This window comes from Aptenodytes forsteri, unplaced genomic scaffold (assembly GCF_000699145.1).
Source record: "Aptenodytes forsteri isolate BGI_AS27 unplaced genomic scaffold, ASM69914v1 Scaffold369, whole genome shotgun sequence".
NCBI classification, from domain to species: Eukaryota; Metazoa; Chordata; class Aves; order Sphenisciformes; family Spheniscidae; genus Aptenodytes; species Aptenodytes forsteri.
The window spans coordinates 1,589,882-1,616,370 of record NW_008794965.1 but is presented as its reverse complement, the minus strand read 5'-3'; the positions used below and the strand labels follow the sequence as shown (position 1 = coordinate 1,616,370).

The window sequence follows — 26,489 nt, the reverse complement described above, 5'->3', positions numbered from 1 at the left end:
CGACAAAAAGAAATATTATTAAAAAAAAAAAAAAAAAAAAACAAAACCAACCATGAGACCAAGAAAACCCACTTTTTTTTTTTTTTTCTCCTAAGGACTACTGCTATAGCGTCTGCTTCTAAAAAGGGGAGACTAGAGCAGGAACTAACCTGAACCGAACTCTCACACCGTTCTCATTGGTTGCTCCAGCCCTGTTTTGACCCGGTTGGCAGCTGATGGTGTCCGTAGTAGAGAAGTGTTATCTGCACACAGCTTGTATTTTGTCCTGTGTTACACCTACATCTGTCTGGAAACATCCACATTTTGAGTGGGTGGGGGCGATTCTGGCACCTTCAAAGTATTTCCATTCTGGTCTGATTCAGAGCAGCAAAGGTCGGAGATCAAGTGCTGATACTTGCATGGTTCTGGATGAAATGATAAAGCTTGAACGTAGTGAGACACGATGGCTTGGCATATTCATACAAAGTCTTTCAAATTACCCAATCTGAATGATCCTCTATATAAAAAAACATCTATTTCAATAAAAGCAAAATTTTACTAGCAGAATATTCTCGAATGAAAGCAGCAGTCCTTGCACAGGAATGGAGCAGCTCTGCTGCACCGAGGTTTCGTTGCTGCAGGACATCTACGGTCTGCCCAGCAGCTTGGGATAAGGAAGTCGCCTGGAAATCCATACCAACTCCCAGCCTCTTGGAGAGGGGAAGAAGCAATGCCCCTGCAGTAAAGGACAGCCATTTCACTCGCGTTAAAGATGTGGCGAGAAGAGCACTTTCTGCATCTGTCTACCGATGTTGGGTTCAATTCTCATGTGTTGTCAGCGGAGACAGGTGAGATCCGAACCGGGGTGCTGTGAGTAACCCTCTGGAGAGTCCGTCAGCTCTACAGAGGCCACTTCTAACTTAGAGACCTGGGGCTGGACGACACGTGGCACTCCTGCAGAGAGCGAGTTTCAACCTACTTAGGAGCTCAGACTCTTTCTGTGACTCTCGAACTTTTCAGACCCGGTTTATTTTTTCACTTCAGATCCTGTCAGTTTGTCTTTAATTAGCAAGGCCAGAGCAGGGCTCCTCGGGAACTTAAATGGGACTCTTCTTTTAATTAAAATTTTGGTTTGGTAAGCCTGAAATAGCAGGCATTAGAAAGAGCCAGAGCTCCAGTGAAGGAGGACAGTCCCCGTGGATCTGCAGTGACATTCTCCTGGCTGTCAGGCAGTTGATCACAGGGTTTTCTTTCCTCCTAAAGCTGATGCTGTCAAAACAATGATGCAAGTCCTGAATCTGATATGAAGCTCCAGTCTAGGCTGTAACCAGTCAACTTCCAACCTGCTGCTGGATGCTGTGCCAAAAAACACAACGTATCTGGGTTGGTAGGTGGCAGCGGGTCATGGAGAGATGCTGGAAGTCCATTTTGCTTTTATTAGAAGGGCCAGTGAGGTTAAAATTTCATCTTAAAGGGCATCTAAGCAGGATTCCCTGTGTGCTTTCACAGTAAATTTATTCTTCCATAACTTTAATCATGCAGTTGTGAAATAGCTATGAACAAGCTGCCGCTCTGCCCCCTGACCCAAATTATTCTCATCTGTGGCAATTTTCCATCACCCTTCAGAACAAGGAAAACTGTTATTTGAGTACTCGTCAGCATTGAATCTGTAGCGTGGGTTCAAGATTTGCGTCATCGTTGCATTGTATCACTCAGTGCTCTTGAGCTTTCCCATGTGTTTAGTAGCAGGAATATTTGCAGTGTTGATCTGTCCGGTTACCCTAAGGGGAACAAGAGAACAGGAAATATTTCTTGCTTCACTTACATTCAAAGACTTGTCTTCTAGCTGGAGGGCAATATTTGTTGACTGATCTCCTCCTGTGAAGTGGGATTGACAGCTTGAATTGCAGCTAGAGGTGGAGGGAGCTGTGCCTGGAGCAGTGCAAGGGTGATGAGACAGAGGTCTGGCCATCTGGCTTTGCTTGATCCTTGTATTAGTCTCTTGGGTTTGAAAGCTTCTGGAAACATGTTGCTCATTCAGCCTTCCTGGACCAAGCTCTGATAGGAGCACATTCAGCTACCATCAACTGGGGGCTTCTTGTGAATCCCTGAGGATTTTGGCACAGATCTCTAAAGATATTCAGATGTTTTAACTTCTACTGAAGTCAGTTTGGTTTGGTCACTTAACGCATTTGTGCTCCTTAAGAATACAGAGTCCATCTGAAAAATGCTCAGCTCCTTTCTGTTGGATGCTGGTATAAAGACCACCCAGTTAAGCACTCCTACGCCACAGTATTAAAATATACTGACATGGCATTTTGTCGCCCGTGGGGATTGCCCCGATCAGCACCAGGAGTTCCCAGCAGCAGTGGAAACATCTCATCTCTTTGCTGTGGGGAGGAGTGGTTCCCTGTGGCAGCCCTTACCCAGTTCTGGAAACCAACCCTGGTGCCGTGGGCTCCCCACCCTCCTCCTTCCCTCCCAGAGGAAGGGGCTGTGGGTTTTCTAAAACCAAAAACCAACCCCTGGTGCCGTGGGCTCCCCACCCTCCTCCAGAGGAAGGGGCTGTGGGTTTTCCAGCCGTGGAACAGGAAAGAAACGGGGAATCCTGTTTTACCTACCCACTGAGCTGCTCACATCTGTTTAAAGCTCCTCCTTGCAACGTGCTGCTTATCGCTGTGGAACCTTCTTTGCCAGCTGTCCTGTCTCTGCTGAGCCCTCTGGAAAGAGCTCCTCCATGGAGCATTGCACGTGGAGGTCCTGAGATGCTACAGCTGGGATGCTGGAGAGTGTTTCAAAACCCAACAGGCTGATTCGAGGGGTTAAGACACCAGCACTGATTGCTGTGTAACTGGGAGATGAAAATAACAGCTTTGTCACCCACAGACCATGGGGTCTTGGGAGTGGGGAGTAAGAGAAGGATATTTATTCACACTGTAGTGAGCAAAGTTGGTCTTGCACTTTTACCCTGTCCCAAAGCAGTTTCTGTCTTAGATCCTAATAACATCCAACTCAGTATCAGCTCCTTGGGGGGTATTAGGTAGTGTCTGGCCTGTGCATGAACATGGAGGTCTGGTGAGACTCATGCAAAGCCTTGGCTACATTTGTTCTCTCTCGCTAAAATAGGAGAGGACATTGGGTACTGGCTGTTTTGTTGTGGACATCCCTTTGCTCTTGTTGGGAGGTCTGAATTCTCTGCAGCTGCGGTAAAAGCCTGCAGCGTGGCAGACCTGCTAGGTAGGCCACCTTCCCACACTGGACAGGAGATAGCTTCGAAGCAGGAGAACCAGGAGTGCCTTCCGTGCACGGGACCTGGGAGAGCTCTGCAATTCTGTGTGCCCCTGATGCTACGGGAGGGTCCCGCTTCTGCATGGGAGCAATTTGTCTCCATTACAGCTCCAAGGGCTGTTAGCAAAGGCAAGCAGGGTGACAGAGCTGCGACTGGAGAGGGTTTGTTGGTGGAAATGCTTGGGGGGGTAGGCGAAGGGAAGGCTGGAGGTCTCCTTGCCAGAGCAGGATGCACGTGATGCAGGAGCAGGGGGAGCGGTGCAGGCTGCCCCTGGCTCTGGGACAGCCTCCTGGAGCAACAGAAACCTCATTAGATTTGGCACAATTTGTAATGTACAGAGTGATCGTGTAAAATGCTGACTTGTGGGCTTAGGCATTTAACCTAAGTGTCATGGGCTGGGGTGGGTATTTCCTTTGGAAAGAAAATGTGTACCTGTGCTTGTGCATCCCCTGGGGTGCGTGCAGCTCTGGAAAGCAGCAGGACTGGCAGGAGCATGCGGGGACGTGGCCAGGGCAGCCTTCTCCGAGTCTGCTGGCGGGGGGAGCTTTTTGCACTGTTGTCAGCCCCGGGGAGTGAGTTGTTCCCATGGGGTTTGGGGAGAGTGGGTGCGCGACGGGCTCCGTGGGGCTTTTTACCCTGCCAGCCTGGGTGCGTCTCGCTGTGAAGACACTTGCACCGGCTGGCCCCAGTGTTAATGAGAAGCTCTGTAGCTGTGCTGCACATGGCAGAGGGTTTTCAGGTAGTGGTTAACAAGTGACTGGTGGAGCAGGAGCCCAGGTGCCCAGCAAGCCACTGAGTGGCTGCATTTAACTAAAATTAGCCCCTTGTAAGCGGTGGTGGCAGCTGTGCATAACAGTGAGCTAATTGCGCGGGGGAGAGGGTTTGCTGGAGGAGGTGATGGCTCCCAGGTGCCCTGGCAGTGCCACGGCTGGTGGTGCAGGTACAGGGAGTTGTATCGGGCTTCCCTTGGGAAGGCAGGCACGGTGCCTCTGTGGTGTGCGTGCATTGTGTCCCACAAGAGTCAGCGCTGCGAGCATCCCTGGGGGGAGCACCGACATACCCTGCCTTAGTCCGAATGCCGGCTTGTATCAGGGACCACGTAACCACACCGTCGTGCATCCTTGGAGCAGCATGCTTGGGGACCAGCGCATGGGCACAGCCAGTGCTTGAACCAAATCCCTCCAGCGTGGCCCTTCCCGCTGTCTGAAATGGGCTGAGCCAAAAGCCTTGGTCTGGCAACGCGGCTTTGACCTGCCCGTAATCAGGCCAAGCTGCCCGGTGCAGGGAGAATGGCACTGCCAACAGGCAAGGAGCATCGCTTACTCTATTTAATTAAATTTTGGGGGGCTTTTTTTTATGGCCTATTTTTTTTTTTGACAGCTGCTTAACTGGGAAAGTAAGCTGGGGGGAGGGAAGCTGTCCTTATTTAAAAGGGTCTACCCTTAGCCCGTAAATCTGGGCCAGATCTGCTGGTACATGCTGGCTGCTTTGTGCGACCCTGGTAAGGAAAGCAACCCTAAATGTCACTTTATAGCTGTTCTGCTTTGCTTGATGAATCTGGATCAGTGTCTCTCTCCCTCCTAATTGGGTTAGTTTTCTTTTGATCTACCCCTGTTAGGGGAAATCTAAACTGATTTAGCTATTCCCATCCATTTTCCATTCGCCTGATGGCTCTTTCCACAAGGCCATCTCGGCTCTACCCTAATTACTGTTGAGTTGTCCGATGCTGTAGCAGGTGATGCTCTGGTGTATAACTTTGTAAATCTTAGCCAATATTTGCTGGGAATTTTATGCCAGATGTTTTGTTTCATTTTTGGACAGATTAGTTTTAAATTGGCAAATGCACTAGATTTAAGGAGAAGACAATTGCTACTAGCTGTCAGAAAGAAAACACTAATTATCAATCATGTTTTATTGAGCCTCTGTTGAACTGATTTGCTGTAGAAAACATCATTTTCTTGTACTCTGTCTTCAGGAAATCTGATTTTTGTGAGTTCTGCTCTCTCGATAATGGTGATGTATGCTAGAGCATAGGAGAGAGGAAATATTAGCTCAGGATTAAAATCTGTGACACCCTGGAATTTAAATCACCTGTTTTTAGGAGCATAAAACCATTATCTGTGCCGGTGTGCCATAAAATCATTGCAGATGCGCGTTCCTTGTCGCTTCTGCATGTAAACCCTGTCTATGCACGTGATTTACAGCGCTTTCCTGGACGCAGCAGGGTTTAGTGAATGCAGTGGCTTGTTTGTTTGCTCTGAATAGGCCCCGGTTTTGAAAACGAGCCTCGAGTTACTGTGAGACAAGATAAGAATAGTTAGGGGAAATTTCAGTGTTCCTGCCTCGCTCCGGGGCTTGGCTGCGGCGCTGCACTTCCCGTTACTCAGAGCGGCAGCAAGGCACCGGCTTCCTCTGAAATCACCCGGCTTTTGCAAAGCTGCTGGTAGGGTTGTTAAGTAAATCCGGTTTTTAGTAGGTTATTCGCCGCCGCAGTTGCGTGTGATGTCTAAAATATATCTAGCTGTGCTACTGTTGTCTTTAACGCACTCGAATTGACTGCCTGGAAAGGCAGGTGGAGGCGAAGGAGCATCTTCCAAAGAGGCTCATGTAGCCCTTTCCTGACTCCAAACTGGTTTCGTTTTTATCAAGCTATTTTTCTTGTGAGAGGGAAATGTTTTCTGTGAGGGGAGATATGGTACCCTGTGTGACATGGACACGTGGGAGCTGATCCAGAAACGTGGCCAAATAGGACCCGTCAGCGGGTCAGCGTAGCCTGGCCCCTGTCTGTCGCTGCTGGTTTAGTCCTGGGGGATGTGCTTCATCAAAAGCAAACTTCTTATTTCCAGCGAGAATATCGGAAAGGAAGGGATTGGCAACCAAGAAGTTGGGGAAACCTTGTCATTCAAATCTAGTCCACTATCTGAAGAAACTCCTTGATTTAAATACTCTGGGTGGAGGAAGGAGGGACCGGATGGTTGCAAAGCATCTCAAAACTGCTGACAATGTAAGGACCTCCTTATAAGAGCTCCTGCTCCTCCCACAGTTCCTTGAAGAACCTCTTTCTAATGCTCTTGGAATTTTACTGCAGAATAGAAATTCAAGGGAGGGTTTGCACATCTTGCCCAGTTGCTCTGGGGCTCAGGTCTATCTGAATTCCCATCTGACCGGGGCTCTTGTGACTGGTGCTGGTGGGCTGGTGCTGGGGTGGAGGAGATGGCTCTGCCTTATGTCTTGTCCCCTTCCCATGGTGACTCTGCAGATCACAGCTGCCGTGATTTGTTCCTCTCCACCTGTGGTGGGGATGGCCTTGCCTGAACCTCGCCTGTGTGTGCTGAGCGTTCATCTCCACTTTTATGGGTGTTTTATTTACTAGAAATCCCTGGTGCGTATGTTCTCCTTTTTAATCTCTTTGATGCTATTGTGTATTACAGGCACAAAACACCTCAGACCAGTTTGGTTTATTGGGTCTGTCTAGAGAAACAACCCTCTTGAGGAAGAGCCCCGCTGGGGAGCAAGGCTTCAGCAGTGAAGAGGTTAATGCGGTCTGTCCCGAAAACTATCTGTGCCTCATGCCAAGCCTGATTGTCATCTTGCTCCTTTTAGCCCCCGCAGTTGTTCTGTCCTCAGATGTGGCCATTTGATCTATGAAGGATGCATGTTTGTTGGGAAACTGTCACTTGCTTCAGCGCTTCTCGTGCCCTGTTAGGTGGAAGAGGTAGCACCCAAGCCTGCTGTTCCTTCTTGTGTCCTTCAACCAAAAGTATGTGGTGATGCGTGGAGACCTTGGCCATCAAAATGTGCTCCGTCCCCTAGTAACAGGTTGCACAGATTATGCAACTTATGCAACCAGGGCCCATTTTAACTTGCTTTTTGCTGGTGATCCCCTTCTTCCCAGGTGTGTCAGATGGAGGAGAGGTAATGGTCCTGTCGGGGCATGGAGCCAAGCCAGAGGTTACATCTGTAAGAGCTGGCAGCAGCCAGGGCAGAAGCAGCATGCAGCCTTCATGCGCTCGCTTTCCAAAGGGCAATATAGCTAGAATTTGGTTCAAGGTTTGTAGGTCAGGTTTCCATTATACAGCTGTACTGGTTGCAGCTGCTCGTGTGAGATCCAGACCTCGTTGGATGCTCCTGGTCTGGTGGGCTCCTTTCCCCGGGAATTATTCTTTATGATGTACAGAAAGAAACAGGATTTCTCTGTTGTAGCACTAATTGGGGTGGTAATGGAGGCTTGGAGTGGGATTTGCTTCAGTCTGTGAAATGTGGGAAACATCTCAGAAGCATTTGTTACAAACAGCTGCTTGGAAAGAAATACATTTTTTTAAGACTGTGTTTTTTCCAGGCAGAGGTAGGACCAAAAACAGTTGAGGAGGGATCTTACAATTGATCACAGATCTAGTAATGAGAATCAGATCTCCTGCATCTCCCAAAACAGGTACAAGTGCTCTTGGCACAAGTCGCACTGAGCACGTGGATCTCTGCCCGTGTTGAAAGACAGGACTGCTTGTGTGAGGAAAGTTATACCCCTGGTTTAGTGAGTGAGAGTGCAACCCTCCCGTTTCATTTCACAAGGGATAAAATGGTCCGTGGTGTCTCCAGGAACCACAGCACTTCGATTCCTGTCCTCACGATGGTCTGTAAGGGCCCCGTCACCCTGGCTAACCAGCCCCGCTCCCGTTCTCGAAGGACTTGCTCTCGAAAAGGGCGTTGAGTAAGATGCTACAGGCCTCTTCTGCTGGATGTTGGTCAGCAGAAAGTTACGTGTTCATTCACCAGAAGCTGCCAAAGTTGCTTACTTCTACTCAGTGCTGGAGATAGTGAATTTTGGTTTTAGTAGCAGGAAAAAGTAGGGGGGTGCTGGATCCGGCCCAAGCGGTTGCATGGGACTGCATGTCTTCCCAGTACCGTGCATGAGCCGCAAACCGACTCCTGGTTCCCTGTGCTGTCACTGGGATCCACCTCTGCAACCTGTAATTAGTGCTGCCAGCAGAGCAGTGTAAGCAGCCACTTAAGCATTAATTACTTTAATGAACTTACTAAGGTGGGTTTAGCTACTAAAGCATTTTGTTGTTACTATAAATTTTTAAGTCAAAATATTAGACTGTGGAATTGATGGGAGATGACGCAAAGCTCGAGCCTGGCTTTCCTCTTGTCTTAAAGTTCAAAGTGTGGGGTTTTTTTAGGTAATTTAATTATGCAGTCTTTTCTCCTCCATTGCACTGAAGCAGCCACAGCCGGCAGCGTGGCAGGAGGGCGTAAGGAGGCTCTCTCCCCGTTTGCTCATACGTAGGTGTAAGGGATGCAGTGAGTACAGGGTAATCTGCCATCCGAGCCCAGAAGATGGATGTCACCTTACTTGCACTGTGACAGCTAAAAGGTGTCCCATGATGCTTGGGCTCTTGTAGTGTTAAATATGTAATGAAAAACTCCCTCATGTGAGGGATCTGCTGGTGAGGGAGCTCTCTTATAAGCAAACAGGATGGAATAAAATGGTTCATTAACAAAACTGGTTTTAATACAGAAGTAAGCAGAGTTTTCACCACTGTGGAGAGAATGGTCCTGCCACTGCTAATGGCAAAACTTAATGGGGAATTTTAATGACTGTTAATTATTTTGAAAACTGCAGTTTTCTTGGGAAATGCAATAGACTTTGGCAAACTGAAGCTTTTCTCCACTGTTGCAGAAATAAAAACTATAACTCCTCTGAGCTGACTCTTGCTGAAGAGGGTATGGGAGCTCCGCATTTGACTTGTGGTACTAACGTGGAGAGTTGGACAGCGTCTTTCATCCCCGGACAGGAGACCTCTCGAACGGACGAGGGGAGAGAAATGGGATATATTGCTCTCTCTCTGCTCCCTGCTGTTGCCTGCAACTCCTTGTTCCCACTATCGAGGAGTTATGTCTTCAATATTCAGAGATACTGCTCTGATAAATGGGATGCTTTAAACCTGCATAAGAGCTGTAGGAATTATGTATATGTTAATTTGGTGGTTTAAACTATGTATTTTGTTAGTATTAATAAGCTCAGCGTGTAAATACAAAGCAAAATAAATAAATAAAAAAAAATCACTGTATGCACTGAGACTAAAGTGCTCATCTCAGAAACAGGATGAAACATCAGTGACCTGGTCTGAAGCACTAAGGCAAAGCATTTCCTGGAGGAGAATTTGAGCTCTTTCCCTCTTTACATTAAATAAAAGACTCCTAGACTGACCCTGAAGGCTGTTAGAGCAGTCTTGTAAGTGTTGGGAGTCCTGAGCTCACACCCCTGGTGTGAGCTGTGCCCGTGGGTTTGGACCCCAGACCTCCCCCCCGGTGAGGGAGCATCCTTGTTCCTCTGTCACGACGTACACAACTCCTCAGCAGTTTGTGAGAGGGAGCTGGTTTTCTCTCTCCGTCCAGCTCTGAAGGGTTTTGCCAAATTCAAGCCGTATTCTGCAGATGAATGTTTTAAGCTGACTGAGATGGCTTTTGAAAGTGAAGGAGCCACTCACTAAAAAGGAAAGTGCTCATGACCCCGTGCGCAGTTTCTTTCTTTACTGCATCAAAGTGCAGGAAGCTCAGCAGAGGAGAGCTGGCAGCAAAAGCTGTCTTGTTTTGAGTTTACATGAGGCTGGCACTTTGGTGTCTACGGATATGGCAAAGATGGGTGAAGGCAACAAGTTGGACTTTTTTTTTTCTTTCTGAACAGTCTAAATGACCTGTCAAGCTCTCAAGCTGCTTCCCCGTGGGCTAACCTCCCGGCAACCACAAAGCTATATTGCATCATCCAGCCGGGGAACACTCATCTTCTGCTACTTGAGGTGGTGGGAAGCAGAAAGCACATAGAACTTGTGACAGAAGATGTTTGAGAGAGTTTTCAACTTTGTGTGATGAGGCAGGTGAAATAACTATTAAAACAAGGTGGTCTGTAGGCAAAGCACTTGACAGTCAGGTTACAGACCAACCCAGGTTGTATCACTGCGTGCCCACTTCTTTTGACCTAATTTAAAGGTCTTTTGTGCAGTCTCTGAGGAGTCATGAAAAGGGATTTCAAACCTTCTTCAATGAAATTAGGAAACGTTAAGGAAGTTAACTTTTTGTCCACCATTCTTTTTTTTTTTTAGATTTTATCTTCTTTTTAAGTTGGATGCTCAAGATAATGGGTCTTAAATTTGGATTGCACAACTAGCAACTTGCAGCAAGTTTATGCCGTGATCTTTATTGAGCAGACCATCCTCAACTGGATCAGGCCCAGGGTCCACGAGGTAGATGGTCTCCAGCTTCAGCCCCTGGCTGGGGGGACTAGTGTCCTCTGTGCACAGCAGCTGTCACACAGATTTCTTTATATACCTTCTGTCAGGCCTGTCTCATTGATTATAAGTATTACTGTAGCTGTGAAAAACCTGCATTTCTGCCAAGCTCAGGTGCTAACTTCTGATTCAACTCTTAAATGTATGAACCGGTTTCCATGCAGCGCAGAATACCTTTGATGATGTTGTTCATGGATGAACTCTCTTGACTTCTCTGACAAGGGTTTGCTGGTTGCCAAGAGCTGGGAGAGCAGTCCATGTGGCTCTCTAACCTTTTTGGTTCTGTTGAAAACAAATTTGCAGCACGGAGAGTTGGGGTGCACAGGTATTTCTTGGAAATGCCCCTGCTTGGTATGCGGTGGTACAAGGATCACCCGTGCCTCCAGGCCCGGTCCCACCAAGGGGCAGTGTGCCACTAGCTGTGGGACTTCGTGCAGTTGCTCGGTGGCCCATGACAGCTGCCGCTGCCTCTGCGCCCCGTGCCAGCGTTGGGCTGTCGCGGGCGCTGCGAGGCAGGGGCTGCACGGGGGTGACGCTCGGCATCGGGAGGTGCTTTGGGATTGGAGGTGTTTGACCTGGAGAGCAAGTTGAATGTGCTTTTTCATTAATACAAAAAAAGAAGTTCGAGACTGTATGATTTGTCTGTGTGTGATAGGTGCTGAAATGAAGATTGAAAGAGAAGTGGTTTGAAACTGGGGGAATAGTGTGATTTGATCAGCCCCAAAAACTTGCAGGCTTCTGGGACTTGGGCTTGTGAGAGGGGAGATAAAAAAGAGGTTGTCCTGGCTGGGTTGCTGGTGAAGATCAGGGATGGTTGTCAAATGTAGGCTTGGCAACCAAACGTGCTTCATTCTCTACCTTGGTGACGGCATCATTCCTGATTCGTAATTAAATGAAGTGTGCTGCCACACTGCAAGCCCTTCGGTTGACCTTGCTCCCCCACCTCTTGCAACTCGCTCTCCTTGCCCAGCCCAGGTCCTCGATGTGGTCAGCAAACAGGTCTGAGCCGAGCGGCGGAGGCCTTCCTGCGGGAGCGATACCAGCCGAGAGCTGCTGCCGAGCCACGGCTTCGGCTTCTCTTTAAAATACCCACGGACACAATTACCGAACTCTGTCAAATACAAGGTTCACCTTGGGATCTGGTTGCTGTCGAAGCTGTTAGCGTTGGGAGTTCAGCTGCTTTGCCCAGTTCCTCTCGGCTGAACAACCGAACGGAGAGTTTTCTTGTGCTTAAAGGGCGGAGCTGGGACTCAAGGGCTCTGTCACAGCTGTGCCATGGACTGTCACTGTGACCTTGGCAGAGAAACCTGAACCTCCAGAGTCCTGGTCTAACTCAGGCTGAGATATCACATCTGTGAAATGAGGCGAATACTGATTGTAAAATCCCGGGAGACAGTCTGGAGCTCGCTCTGCTAACGGCAGCAGCGCTTTCGGAGATCTCTGGATGAAAGGCTCTGTTGAAATTCAAATGTCTGAATTCTGTAAAATTTGCTGCTGAATAATTACAGGTTGCAAAAACAGAAGGGCTGCTAAGGATCAGCTGATGTTTCTCTGGTAAAGTTCAGGTTGCTGCTAAACTTGTGTGAAAGTTTTCTTTCTGTAGTGTTTGCTTTTTAAAAGGAAACCACAATCTCTCTTTATGTGACCAAAAAAAAAGAAAGGGGACAACTTTCTGCTTTTATAGACACTTCCCTTCCAGCACTGCGTGGCAATGCAGCGTTTCCAGTAAGAAACGGTGCTGCTGAGCAGGGGGTGATGTTTTAGCAGATTACACGTTAACTCCTGGTGTGCCCCCTGTGGTCTCCGGTGTGGGGTAATGGTGTGAGACACACCTGGGCTGGGTGTGACCTGGGGGCTGGCACTGGCTCCTGCTGCTGCCATGTCACACAAAGCTGGTTTTGAGAGGGCTGCATTGCAGAGCGTGTCCCGGCACACCGCGCTTCTGCCTTCTGCAGGCGTTTAGACCTTGGCTACGTGGCACCCTGTTTCATGAATGCAGTGATCCATGGGAGCAGGCCTAGGGATGTAATTTGGTCCTGTATCTCTTAAAGATCTTCATTGCCAATGTACTCATCCTAAACTAAAGGGAGAAAAAGTTGGAGGGGGAAAAAAAAACAAAACGTGCTGATCGAGGTCAGAGTGGGTGCTGCTGAGGGTGGAGCAGGTACCGAAACAGCCAGAGCACTTGGAGCTTCTCTAAAGACCAGGGCAAGGTTAGAGATGCACAACAGAGAAAAAGGGTCTCTGAACTGGGGCAGGCTGAGGAGCAGAGAAGGGGGAGAGCCTGGTCTGCCAGCGAGCTCCGGGGCTGCGGTCAGCAGGCTGTTACTGCAGGGAATTGTTTGGTATTAATTCAGGGCAGCTTGAAAAGCAGATATGTATTTCCCCACCCCTCCACCAAAACCTCTTTTCTGTTACTCTAAATAGAAAGTTTCCTGTTTTATAATTGAAACTCTTAAAAACATTCATGAGGTTCAGGTCGGCATACAGCTGCTTAGCTGAGGCCGTAGCATGCCTGAAATACGAGCTGGGGCAGAGGCTGTTGACTCTGGAACCTAGTAACTCTTTCAAAAGGCAATACGAACTATTTCCTGCTACATGGAGCATATTAGAGTATCCTCTTGCAAATACTGGCAGGCTGGCTCTGCGTGGCGCTTCGGGGGATATTGCAATTCTGCTCCTCGGATCAGCTGTTATGTTATTGTGTTAATGTAACTGGGGAAGCTCTTCATGTGCTCAGACAGCTGCAAAAGTTTACCTCCTGACACTATCGCTCCCTTTTACCTAAACACTTCTTAAGCTCTAATTTCTATTAAAGCCAATTAATTTTTTTGCTGCATTTCCTTTTTGGTACCCTGAAAGATTTATTTTCTAATAAGCTTAGTACAGACATCACAGGTGATGACTGCTGTGTGTCTCAGTAGGTAGGTTTTGGTCCAATACATCAAAAGTAGTTTCTGAACAGGTATATAAGTGGGATCGTCTGTGCTACTCGGATAAAAGGCTTTGATGTTGTGTTGTCTGAATGGATTTGCATGTGTTGTCATGGCTTCCAGGAAGAGCTTTTTGTAGGAAGAAAGTTGGAAGTAGCCAGAGCAGTAGGAGAACAGGAGGTCCTGGTCGAGCATTTACTGACTCTGTAGGTGCCCTTCCATCTAAATCTGCCTGAAACACGAAGGGAAGCGAGATGTGTTGCTTGCCTGCTTGCACCCACCGAACTCAACATTTCAGGCACGAACTCAAGAGATGGGGGATGCAGGTTCCTATTGAGCTGCTGCTGGAGGACGTGGCTGTCCCTCATCCCTCACTTGCTGTTGGTGTTCCCTGCTCAGGCCACTGGCTCGTGTGGCTCCGGCCACAGCGGGACAATTTCCTCTGCGCGTTGTCAGTGCCTTCTGCTGTGCACCATAGCACCCTAAAAGGCAGCATTGCTCTGCTCGTCACTACAGCTTCTGGGTCATCCTTGGGAAACTTGGCCTTGGTCTCCTTGATCCATACCTCCATAAGTCTGACTTAAATTTATTTTTAGTACTCTTGAAATCGGCACCATTCAAATACCTACTCCAAAATGCCTCTTAAAGAGAGGAGAGGCTCTTTGGCAGCCCAGGTGTCACTGTTGCAATGATATTGGGGAATCTGCTTTCATGGCTCCCTGCCCACGGAAATCCTGCTGAAGGCAGCTGAGCCCGAAGGTTATATAAAACACTCATCCCTTTTAAAGCCCATCATCTGTTTAAAAACCATACCAAAATGATTTATTTATTCTTCCAATAACAGATGAGGAATGGGAAACCAAGAAAATAATCTCTGACTTTAGTTTTCCTTTATGTATTTGGTATCTCCTGCATGGACCAATTTCACTGTTAGTCTGAGCAGGAGGAGAGGATGAAGACGCTTTTGAACATGACGCTACATCCTTTGAAAGGCTTGTCAGATGGCAGCATCCTCTAATTTTTATTTTCCCTGTTGAAATGAATTTGGCTTTGTTTCTGCTGTGTCCTTTGAGCATTGCTGGTTGCAGATGGGTAACTTGCACGCTGTTACTTATCTGAGTAATCCCAGGTGGATGGCAGCCATTAAAGAAAGATGCTTTAGCATCACGAGCACTAACTGGATTATCAGAGCTTGAAGTCCTGTAGATGCAGAACAAGAAAAACACGGGATGCGGTAGGGTTTGGGTACCTGGCTGTGGCCCATTCATCCAAGACGCAGCTGTAGGTGGCTGTCCCCTTATAGTATTCTTCTTGGTGCTCTGGTGCTACAGTGATGGATAGGGGTCAAAGCATAAAGCAAAAATTGATTAAAATAGACACAAAGAGGGGGAGAAAGAATTGGACCCTATGCATTAAATAAGTGGATGAGTTGTTGACAGCTCTCGCTTGCTGTCAGAATAAAACTTGTGTACGATCCGGGCCCCAAGCTCTGCAGGAAGAGCCTGCCGTGCGAAGCAGGCTCCTTGGGGCTAAGGAAGGGTATGCCCTCTTAAGCAAGAAGCATCAAAATCAGAAATAGATTTTCCTTGAGAGAAGCAGCACCTGAGCCGAGTGTAGCTGCATGAAATGTCCCTGCCCGTGTGAATATGGCACGAAGCAGATGGGGCTCTGCTGGCCTCTTTCCAAACTTCCCAGATTTTGTGGGTATATTAGAAGGAATGTGTGTGCCCAGCTATAAACTAGGTGGGAAGTGTCTTAACAGGCTTTGAACTTTCCCGAGAAAGCTTGGTGATCAATCATGATGGGATGCCTCAGCAGGCGAACTGGGCCATATTTATTTTTAGATGTACTAAATGTTTGAAGCTGTCTTAGTGTGGGTTTTTGTTTTCTGTGGGTTTTTTTGTCTTTCAAAAAGCTTTAGAGAGCTGCAGAATTTATCAATGGACCAGGATGGGCTATCAGTTGTACGTTGCAGGGAGTGGAGGATAAGGCTGAAGTAAGTTCATCCTGTTATTGCTCAGGGTTTAGATATGCTCTTAAATATGAATATCATAGTATGCTGTATTAGGAAGCTGGACGCTTTGCTGGCAGAGCGCTCATAGCTTCAATGCTGTTTTCCTTGCAATGTTTATCCTGTGTAATAAATATCTCTGCAAAACCATAGCAGTAAAAATGCAGCTTTGAAGTAGCTGAGCCCATCCATAGGACCGTGCCTGGCAGGCTGGGGATCAGTCTTTCTAGACCTTTGCCAACACACCTATGTGGCACAGATACCACCAGTATCTCACTACAAGTAATGCTGGGAAGAGTTTCTTCTGCTATGCTGGGTTTTTGACTAAAGCTACATGTGGGTGAAAGTGACTTCTAGCCGTGTGTAAAAGCGTGCATCTCAATCCAAGTGAAACTTCTCTTCATTTTATTCAGTGAAATCAGGTATAAACATACAAGAATTATTCTACTGCTGTAGAGACCTCAGTGCAATAGTAGCGTTTAAAGGTGGCCTGAGAACCAGAAAGTGAACTAGAAGAGTTTAAATATTTTCAAAAAGAAATCGTTGAGTGCAAAGGATCAAGATAAACCTGGATTTTTAAAAAGTAATGGCCTGTGTGTATATGTAAACTTGGAGCACACAGGTAAGCCTGTTTGCCAGTATGGACAGTTTGCCACTATATATTTTTGGGAGGAATCAGGACCTCCTATCAGAAAGGTGTTCGGTGTTTTTTTCCCCTCCCTGGTATCCATATCAGTTTCAGTTGGCTTCTTCTCTTATGAGTTATTAATACTTGAGGTATGCAAACGCTGGGTATAGATGGGAGTGTAATAGTATCCAGAATTTTATGGTGTAGCTTATTGACTTAGGGGGAACTGCTCTGACAAAGGCATTTTTTCTTCATGGAAAAGTCTTCATCTGGTTTAGGAACTTTTCTGGAAAACCTGTTTCTAGTGCAAACTCAGTGGGAAGTAACATTGATGAAAAACCACAGCGCTGTAATATCTCTTCAGGTGAGAGAGCTGATTACCCCGCATTGAATTTTCCTTAGGGCCTTTGCAGTGGTTTCTTTTGTCTTCCCCCTGATTTATAGGTTGGGGGGAGAATAAGTGAGGCTTGGACATGCTTGGGAGGAGAGGGAGCTCCTGAGAAGTGGGTTTGTTGTGTTCGGGGAGGAGAATCTGTCTGAGGCTGCCCCAGGACATGTGATGGAGGGTGACTTAAAACCTAGGATGTATTTTCACAGCTGTTGTGGGAGCTTTTTCCATTTAACACAGCACATATGTGAATGATAAAATATAAATTGAAGATTAATGTACACCATCTTGGTGTGTGAGAGGCTCAGTTGTAGGCAGAGCAAGCAGAATAATGGAAAATACATTTGAGTGATTGTTCAGTTAATATAATTTGCAATGAATTATTCACAACCATTTTGTTCACCCAGCTCTTATTGTAATAATTTTCACTCCTTCATTTGCTATGCGTTTGAAACTGCTTCCCACAACTTGTGCTTGACGTGTAATAAAGTATATCCACGCATCCAGCCCCTTCTCCCCACCTCCCCCCACCTACATGCAGAGAAGGACAGACTTTAACGAGTTCAGCATTTTAGGTACTGAGCTCTCTTCAAGAAGTTAATCGTTAAGTGTTAAAGTGGAGGCTGCTGCCTGCTGAACCTGCCGATGTGACCCATACAAGCCCATTCTGTTGGGCTTGGAGTGACCTCAGCTTGCAGAGGACCCATTTCCATGCTATACCTTGTGCATATGGGGGGATCTTCCTTTCACGAGTGGTGTGCTGAGGCTTAAGCCGACAGAAGGTGATCAGCTGGCATCGAGTGATTAATCTGCGTCCTCGTGAGCTGAAGCGTACGCTTCCTACCTGTATGGCATCACTCGTGCCTGGAGGTGGGAGGTGAAGGTGTTGGGCTTCGCAGCGAGGCGTGTGGCACCGGCAAGCTTGAAGAGAAGCACTTTGCTTGCTCAGGTCCCTGTCCCTTATGTTGTGCGTTAAGCAGAGGAGCGGGTCGGTGGCAGTGCCACAGCCCTGGAGCTGAGGGTCTGGCTTCCAGCACTGCAGAGTGTCGCAGTTGTGCCCTCCCTTTCCTATTCTTAAGGCACTGAAAAACCCAGAAATGCACACTTCTCCTGAAGTCCATCAGAAAGGAAGGCTTGTTCTTCCCGGCCACATGGGAGGGCAGGAGGTTTTCACCCAGGCCGTTCCTGGATAGTGGGCATGGGGAGGATCCATGTCATCCCTCCAAGTCCCTCTGCAGGTCTGCCCACAGGGAGCAGGGGGTGACGAAGCTGCTCTTTGCCACCCCGTGCCTTGCCGCTGGGGGTGGTGGGTAGGAATCGGGGCTGCGTTCTGCTGCGAGCTTGGTGGGACGCTGGGTAAATCCCCTGGCTTGTAAAAGGGGGCATATCTAATAGGAAATGGCAGTTCTTGGAGACTCCTGCCTAGCTGTTGGGGTTTGTTGTCTGGAGCATGAGGAACACTGAAAGCAACATCCCTCTGACTTCAGAGACAAGAGCCAGGACTCGTTGCTGCCCAACCCTGTGCTCCCCTGCCGAACCCCAAGGTGCAAAATTCAGCTTAGGACTAGTTGGAAAGGACTTTGATCTCTTATTCAAGCCATGTTTGTCTGGACTCATTGGTACCACATCCATACCTAGTTTCATTACCTTTCTTTTACTTTCATTTACTTTTCTGTGCTCTTTTCTGGTGTCTTGTGGTTGTCGGTCTTCGGTGTGTGGGGAGACACTGGGAAATGTTTTGAGGGCTGTGGTGAGCCAGTCCCAAGGGCAGATGGGAGCCAAGGGGAAGTGCACTGCAAACACGAGGGCTGCTGCAGGGGTTAATGGAGAATTCAAAGCTGCTTTAGGGTAAGGTAAATCCTTCTCTGAATCTTAACCCTTCAAGGACTCTTACAAGCTCCGTCAAGACGTGATCGCAGAGCCTTCAACACAAAACCCCATACTCCGTAACAAGCTGGGACTTATGCTACTGCTTCTTCCCGTGGAGAGACAGCACTTGTAAGGTTAACCTGCCAGCATCTACTTGTCCAAATCTCTGTAATCAGGAAAAACATGATTATGAAGCTGCGTGTCATTAGTACACAATGCTCTTAAATGACAGAGATTGAATTAAAACCCTAATGGCAGAGTATCCAAAGTAAATAAGAGACAACCAGATCCACTGGTGAATGATTTGCCTATCACTCAGCTTGGATTAGGAGAGCAGGACCTTGGGGCTGGCCAGAAACAGTAGAAGCACAGTTATTAAATTGGATATACTGGCTGGGGTTCAGCGCTCTTATTACTGTCAAGCATGCAAGTGTCGGGGGGTGTGAGCTGAGTGTAGGCGTGGGCTTCCTGCACTGGCCTTTGAGCTGGAAAAAGCTCAGACTCTTTGGACTCGCCGCGGTGGGGGATGAGTTTTGTTCTTTGTTGTATTCTGCTTTTTTGTATCAGTTTCATTGAGCAGGTGTCAATGCCTTGAAATTATTTCCAGCAAACGTAAATTCCAGCATTCATTTTGAATTGGGTGAAACAATCCTGTGATATAAAGTGTTTTATTTCACTTCTGTCTGGTTTTGCCTTCCTTTTTGATAACGTCAGACCGGTGGCTTCCAAACAAAATTTCACTTTGGTTTCGATTTGCCTTTCTCGCGAGTGCATTTTTCCAGATCTTTTAAACAAAGCTTCATAAATCAACATTGATGTCATTGTGGACATGTTTTCCATGTTCTGCTCGGGATGCCAGAAGTGCTCTGTCCCCAGGGACAGCCCTGATGTGCTGGGGAAGGAGATCCCTCTAACAGTGGGACAGCGATCGGGCAAAAGCAGCAGAAGCAGAGGCTGCAGGATGCTTTGGGAGTGACCAGCCTTGCAGTCTTTTTGATTGCCGGCTCTGAAGGTGGTTATTGCCCTTTTAGCTTTGTTATCGGTCCTTATTTAGCAGCTCTGGTTATGCTTAATGGTTGCATCTTTGCCAACAAATAAGATGGGACTTGAATACCTGTTGCTACCCTGGCCCCGGGGAGACGATTATGAACCTCTGGCTTGTGCCTGTGCTGTCAGTGACATCTGAGGTGGGAAAAGCATTAGGTAGTGAAATCTCTGGAGAAAAAGCAGGGAATGAGCAAGTAAACAACAGAAGATGGGTATAGATCACCAAGATCTGTCAGCAGTGTTGAATTTGAAGAGTTTCTGGTTTTGCTAATAATTCACTTCCTCTGCCAGCCTTACTGCTATTACCACGTGCCAGATCTGTACCTCAGAGCAAACTTTATCTTTTACCTAGGGGCTAATGGCTTTTCACGTGTTTCAGAAATTTGCATTTTAATGGAATAAATCTTATCCTTTCCCTCCAAAGCAGTAATAAAACAATAAAGCCTCTGGGAAGCCCCTGAACGTATGTGGCCTCTTGTCCCAGATTGATAACTTCTTGAGGCAAGACCTTATCTGCCCCACAGTGAGACCTCTCTTATGGTTGTAACTCAGGACCCCAAAATCCCTGATTGCCTTTGAGCTCTCCTGGGCTGTAGTGTGCAGAGGTTCCACTCAGATGTTGCAAAGCACAAGATAAAAATGTAGATTGTTCAGGCACAACCATATGAAAAGAATAGCTGTAATAGCAAAGTCTCCTTTGGAAGGAAGTTGGGGGAAAATTGTATGCTGGTGCTCTCTGCTGGATAAAACCAAGAAGGCCTATTTCTCACCGGCGCTGCAGTGACTGCGGGTTCATGCCAGTGTTGAGCTCTTGGCTGCGAGGTCTCCTGCAGCTCTGCCCGCACTGGGACACCCTGACGGTGCAGGTTGCCTTTGTCTTGAACTGGCCAGGGCTATCTGAGAGCAAGAGATGTGTTAGGATTACTGATCTGACTCCTTTCCTCCTGTCTCCTTCCCTTACAGTGTGTTACTTGCTGAAGAGCAACATCAGCCCGGACCTGTGCAATGAAGATGGATTAACTGCACTGCATCAGGTGAGGCATGGGAGGAGGTCACAGCTCCCTGCCGCTCCGCACTGTCACGTCTTCCCACTGCCCTCTGAGCAGACCTGCCAGGGAGAACGGAGAAAGCTCTTGTATTTAATTTTGCTGTTCAGTTAAAGCAGTGAAACTTCACCATGTTGTGCTGGTGATCTTGTTTCTTGGGGAGCAAACTGAGATCAAACCCTTCTGTTGCTGTATCCCAGACTTCGTTCAGTGATTATAAGAGCTCAGGAATTGGTGCTGGGTTTCAGACAAGAACAACATTTCTCTCACCCTTTAATCTTTGCAGGGCTGGGCTGTAAACTCTTAAAGCAGGTTAACTCAAATTTAGAGACTTTGGCAACCCACGGGTTTTGAAACTGGTTTAAATAAATGATTCGCAGGATGTTTGGAGAGCCTGCTGCTGCTCTCTGTAGGATCAGGGACTTCCAAAAGTCTGTATGAGATGGCAGCAGCTAATTGCCAGTAAAATACAGACTTGCCATAGTGGTGTGTAAGTCTGTGTCCTTCCTCAGAGCCTCTGCACTGATGCCATGAGGGGTTTTCTGTTCTTCTTCCTAAGGCCACCCTCCCCACCCCTCCTTGTGAGTCCTGATTTTCAGTGCGAAAGCATCAGGGAGTCAGCCTGCAGAAGGCCCGTGGGACTCGCGTGCCTGGCAGCTGCCGCCTCCGCTGCCGCGAAACAGTGGCATGGTTGTCACGCTCGCCCCGAGGGCGGGACGGGGACTCGCGGCTTTCTCTCCATTAGTCCCTGCTGTAAATGCTCCCATTGACTTGGGATTTTGGATTCTTCTGCAAGTTGCTTGCTCTCTTCAAAGCTGGACGGATGTTTGCTTAAAAATGCAAACTGGCTTCTGGAAGTATAAAAGGTCCCCACCACCACCACCTCTCCAGAGATGTTATTCTGCACACAGAGAAACGCCGACAGCCTCATTGCTTTCCCCACTAGGTGCTGAAGCCAAGGGTAATCCCACCTTGCCCACTGAAGGATCAGTTACTGTAAAGGTGCATTTGGGAGTTGAGGTGGGAACTTTGCAGCCACTAGAATTAATTGAATCCCTGAACAGAGAAAAGCTCCTGGGTGAACACTATTGCCCATTAGCAGTGGCTTCCAGTGAGTGATGCAGTTACACTTCTGTGATAACTTGGCAGTGTGACAGGCGTGATTTTAACCTCACTACCATATACAAACAGTAAACAGAAATAGAAATACGTAAAAGGTTCTTGTCACTCGGCTGCTAAAATGCTTGTTGTGGGGTATAATTCAGCCCCATTACAAGCCCATACTGCAGTGCTGAGCTGCGAGTCTCCCATGTGGGTCTGCAGTAATGCGTAGACCACAAACAGGCTTCTTGCACAAGAATGAATCTTATTTTAGTGTCTTTATCACACACATGTTCATGTCAAGAAGTGAGCATGAGGTGGATCAAAGAGCAAATTCCACCTTCCCCAAAGCAAAGCGGTTGAGGCCCTTCTTGCACGCTGCCTCTGGGACTGTGGTTGGTGTAAGTGCATCGAGGATGCTGATTTTTTTTCAGGAGATGAAAGGTGCCCTGTGAAGTACCTCATAATTCTGGGAATCAACTTGCATTTCTTCAGATAACTGTGGTAGGTAGTGTGAGCTACTAGGAAGACTTTTACTCATCACATGCCAGTGTGTGGGATTTTCCCTAAGAAAAGGGAATGTCAGCTTGTCATCTCATCCCTTGGTATGTGGTTATACTGGTTACATTGAATTTCTGCTATGTTTGCTCTTGAATATGGAAGACCCAGTGGAACAGAAGCTGTGCACATGTTTGCTGTTGTTCCCTACTGGTTCTATCCGCAAACCAGAAGGCCCTGTAAAACACCAGTGACCTTCAGTCTGTCCAGTGTAGGTGTTCTGCATGGTGCTTTCTGACCCGGTTGTGCTCAATTTAGTGTTTAACTCTGTTGGAGATGCTTGTTGGCAAACACTGCAGGATAAAGTAGGTCTCCACGTCCAGGTACCCTGGTACAACTGAGCAGGTATGAGCCCTCATCTTCCCAAAGTTTAAAAAAACCCCCAATCTGTCTGCATCTCTTCCTCGCCAGTGCTGCATAGACAACTATGAAGAGATAGTCAAGCTTCTCCTCAACCACGGGGCCAATGTCAACGCGAAAGACAACGAGCTGTGGACTCCGTTGCATGCAGCAGCTACATGTGGTCATATCAACCTGGTGAAGATCCTCATCCAGCAGTAGGTGGCTTTTTGTGTCTGTCCCTTTCTGCAGATCTGATTCTACCCACAGCTTCTGTGGATGGAAACCGAGACTGCTCAGCACCTTGCGAGATTGCAGCGGTGGTGATTATTCCCTGCTTTCAGGCTATTCATGGGACTCTCTCCTGCTTGGGGGAGAAGGGGGTGGAGGAGGAAGAGCAGAAAGGCTGAGGAGACGCAGTAAAACCCTAGGTGACTTGACTCAGTTTCATGAAGCTTCTGGAGACCGGGCCAAAATTTGCCCCTTTTTGCCTGTATTCTGGTGTGTACGTGTCTGTGTTTGTGCTTGTTGAACCATGCTCGCTGGATGGGTAGAAATAAGAGCAGCCAGGAGGATCCACCCTCAAGCTCTTAAACACAACTTCAGGTCTTCCAGCCAAAGTCAGAGACACTGACGTAGGAGGACAGCAGCATGTTTGTATAGCTCAAATACTTGGGTGAACTTTGTGACCTGTCTTACTGGCTCTTAATTAGTAACCAGTTAGCTTCTTGTAATGCGTTTGTTCCCCAGTGGTGTGACACAGGGTGCTTGCACTGGACCTTCCACTTGGCTTTACCAAGGCCCTAAAGCTCAAGTCTTTTCTAGACTTGCCAGCAAGGAGGAGGAAGCCAGACGTGTTTTAAGCTGTACCATTTGCAGCACCTAATGAGCACCTGCTGTGAATCCTGTCTGGAGCAGGTAGTCCCGACTCTGTAAGGAGCCCTCTCTTCCATTTCCTGGAGTGACGGTGTAGAGAGCAGAGCGTGCCTTGGGAGTGTTAACATGCTGCCTTGTGCAGCAGCGCCTGCTGCTTCTCCCTCGGGGAGGGAGACTTCTTCCTGGGATGCTGTCATCTGGGAGACTAGCATTGAAAATTTGGCCCTTCTTCTTTGGCCGTATAATGAAGAAAGTGGAGCAGAGGATGCAAACAATCATCCCTTGGAGGACGTTCCCACGTGGGTTAGGAAATTTTTGGATGGGGGGCATAAAAATGGAGCAAACAGATGTAGAAAAATATAGTGCATACCTGATTCTTAATTGAAGATAAGGGAGTGTCATGGGGATGGGTGGCAAGGTGAGGAACTGGAGCTTATGGCCCTATTTGTCATAGACTGACCTGTTTTGAGTAGTTGCCAGCAAATTTGGACTCTAGTAGCCTAATGTCATGATCCCATGCTCAGAAACAGTCTTCCCCTGGACTTTTGAGGAATAGGGTGATTTAATTTGTTTGCTACGATCAAAGTTGTCCTTTACAGGAAGTGTCACATATCAAATGACTGGTTAAACACTGCTTTTGAAGGCAGCGCTACTGGTATTTGGGACCAGGAACCCTTGGAGACCATCAGAGGAAGTAGCCCACGAAAGATGTCCCGTTCCTTGCTTTTTTATTTGCTGATTAAACTAACACTGCAACTACTCTGCAAATGTGAATTTCAATGTAGTTTGCTCTGCTCAGGCAGAGGGGAAAAAAATAAATAAAGAAACAGGAATCTAAATGCAAGTGGATACTGTCTGCTGTCCTTCCATGGCTGGTAACCGTTAAGGTAGATCAGAATTCAGCTGAAACTATTCAACAGCTAGCTAAAATGGCACAGTTCAGAAGCTGCTGGAAATTTTCTATTACGTGGGAATATGGGGACAGTGATCAGTTTAGCTGGCAATTTTACTTTCAAATAGTGGCCTCCCAGAGGTCACTAAAAGACTTAGAGAAATGCTTTTGGTCAATCAGAAAGGGAAATTCACCAGTTGACAGGATATTTTTTTATTACTGTTTTTTGCCCATGTGCCCTTGGCTAGATGGAAGGCTCCCTCCACCGTTCAGCCCCTATCTTTCCCAACTTTTCTGGTCCTTGCGAACTTTTCATTGAAGGACTGCCAGATGCCCAGATAACAAGCGCTTGGTGGTTGCTTGGCGTTGTTATCCAGAAATTCAGCAAATAAATCACTTCTGTCATTGAGAAGCTGTCAGTCTGTCCAGTGCCAGGACCAGGAGAGGACAGGAAAGGCTCAGTGGCTCATGTGCCCCACAGCCCACGAAGAAGGCATAGCGTGCTGCCTTTCATCCACTTCTGGAATTTATCTTCCCCATTCATAGCTCCATGGCTTTGCTTCAAATCTTTCTTATCTCACACAAATCTTGGTGACATTTGGGCAACTACTAAACCCCCGTTAGTTTTTGCTAAGCATTTATCCCAGTGTTTGGCACTGTCTGCTCTAGGATGTCTGAGGTCCTTTCTTGTGTAACGCCGCTTTCTCCTTGCAGTGGAGCAGACTTGCTGGCAGTGAATGCAGATGGCAACATGCCGTACGACCTCTGTGAAGATGAGCCAACTCTGGATGTCATTGAGACTTGCATGGCCTATCAAGGTAAGGAGACTGAGTTCATGTAAAATACAGAAATGGGTCAATGTAGTACTAAAAATTACCTTGTTTTTCAGCTCTTGATTTGCCTCTGGAGAAAAGCAGAGACCTGCTGCCTGGCATAATTTCTTGGAACCTGACTCTGTCTAGTTTCTCTGATTCCTAAATAATGATGAGGGTGAAGGACGGGTGTCAGTCCCCTCAGCCACATAGCCTCTGAAAAAGATGTGAGGTCATATCAACCAGGAATTATTAAGTCTAATTTTACTCAACCAGTGGAGACAAAGACCCTTTCCAACTCTTCTCTCTCTAACTGGGATTTTAACAGGAATTACACAGGAAAGGATCAATGAGATGCGGGCTGCTCCAGAGCAGGTCATGATCTGTGACATTCATGACATACTTGCGACTGGACAAGACCTGAACAGGACTGATGCCCAAGGTGCTACGCTGGTGAGTGAAACTGCTGCGGCTTCACTTTTGCCTTCCTTCAGCCCGTAGGTTACGAAACCTGCCCTGTGGCAGGAGTTATGCAAAATCAACACGTACAAGTCACTGAGAGGAGTGAGGAAGCTATTTTGATCTTTTTCCCTGTTTTAGTTTATTGTCACGTAGGAGCAGGCTCTGTCCATGAGTACAGCTGACATAACTTAGTGTCTAACCCTGCACTTCTTGAAGCGAATCCCTTGTTCATGTGAGCTCTGTCGGTTGTCCAGCGGCTCAGGTCCTGCAGCAGGGCTGCTGAGCACCTGGGTCCTGTCTGACAGTAGCTGGTACCAGCAGCTTCCAAAGAAAAGTGCAAGAAATCCCACAATGAGGAGTTGCAGAACATAGCGCTTCTGCTGACCTCCAGGGAATTGGGACTGAACGACCTCCCAGTAATCTCTTGCTTCTCGCTAGTCTCATAGTCTGGTCTGACTCCCACAGAGGAGACATGAGAGTCCCCTGGTTTTCATGGGAGCAGGATCTGGTGCTGGGCACTCCGGAGACTTTCTGCCGCCTCTTCTTTCTGCTTTGCATAGCATCTGGCTCATACAGAGTCGATGGAGTGCTGTGTTTATTCACGTATGTCCTGGTTTCGGCTGGGGTAGAGTTAATTTTCTTCCTAGTGGCTGGTACAGTGCTGTGTTTTGGATTTAGGATGAGAATGATGTTGATAACACACTGATGGTTTAGTTGTTGCTAAGTAGTGCTTACACTAGTCAAGGACTTTTCAGCTTCTCATGCCCTGCCAGCGAGAAGCCAGGAGGGGGCACAGCCAGGACAGCTGACCCAAACTGGCCCAAGGGACATTCCATACCATGGGACGTCATGCTCAGTACATAAACTGGGGGGAGTTGGCCGGGGGGCAGCGACCGCTGCTCGGGGACTGGCTGGGCATCAGTCAGCGGGTGGTGAGCAATTGCATTGTGCATCACTTGCTTTGTATATT

At 47.6% G+C, this 26,489-nt stretch overlaps 1 protein-coding gene across 2 annotated transcripts in view; it reads left to right on the top strand.

The window, feature by feature from the left end:
* PPP1R16B (protein phosphatase 1 regulatory subunit 16B) overlaps positions 1-26,489 on the top strand; it is a 41,982-nt gene that overhangs the window by 9,468 nt on the left and 6,025 nt on the right. For both annotated transcript variants that reach the window (XM_009275531.1, XM_009275530.1), the window contains exons 2-5: positions 20,397-20,467; positions 22,550-22,695; positions 24,960-25,063; positions 25,386-25,510. In XM_009275531.1, coding sequence (XP_009273806.1) covers positions 20,397-20,467; positions 22,550-22,695; positions 24,960-25,063; positions 25,386-25,510 — 446 coding nt within the window. The remainder of the gene's footprint in view (positions 1-20,396; positions 20,468-22,549; positions 22,696-24,959; positions 25,064-25,385; positions 25,511-26,489) is intronic.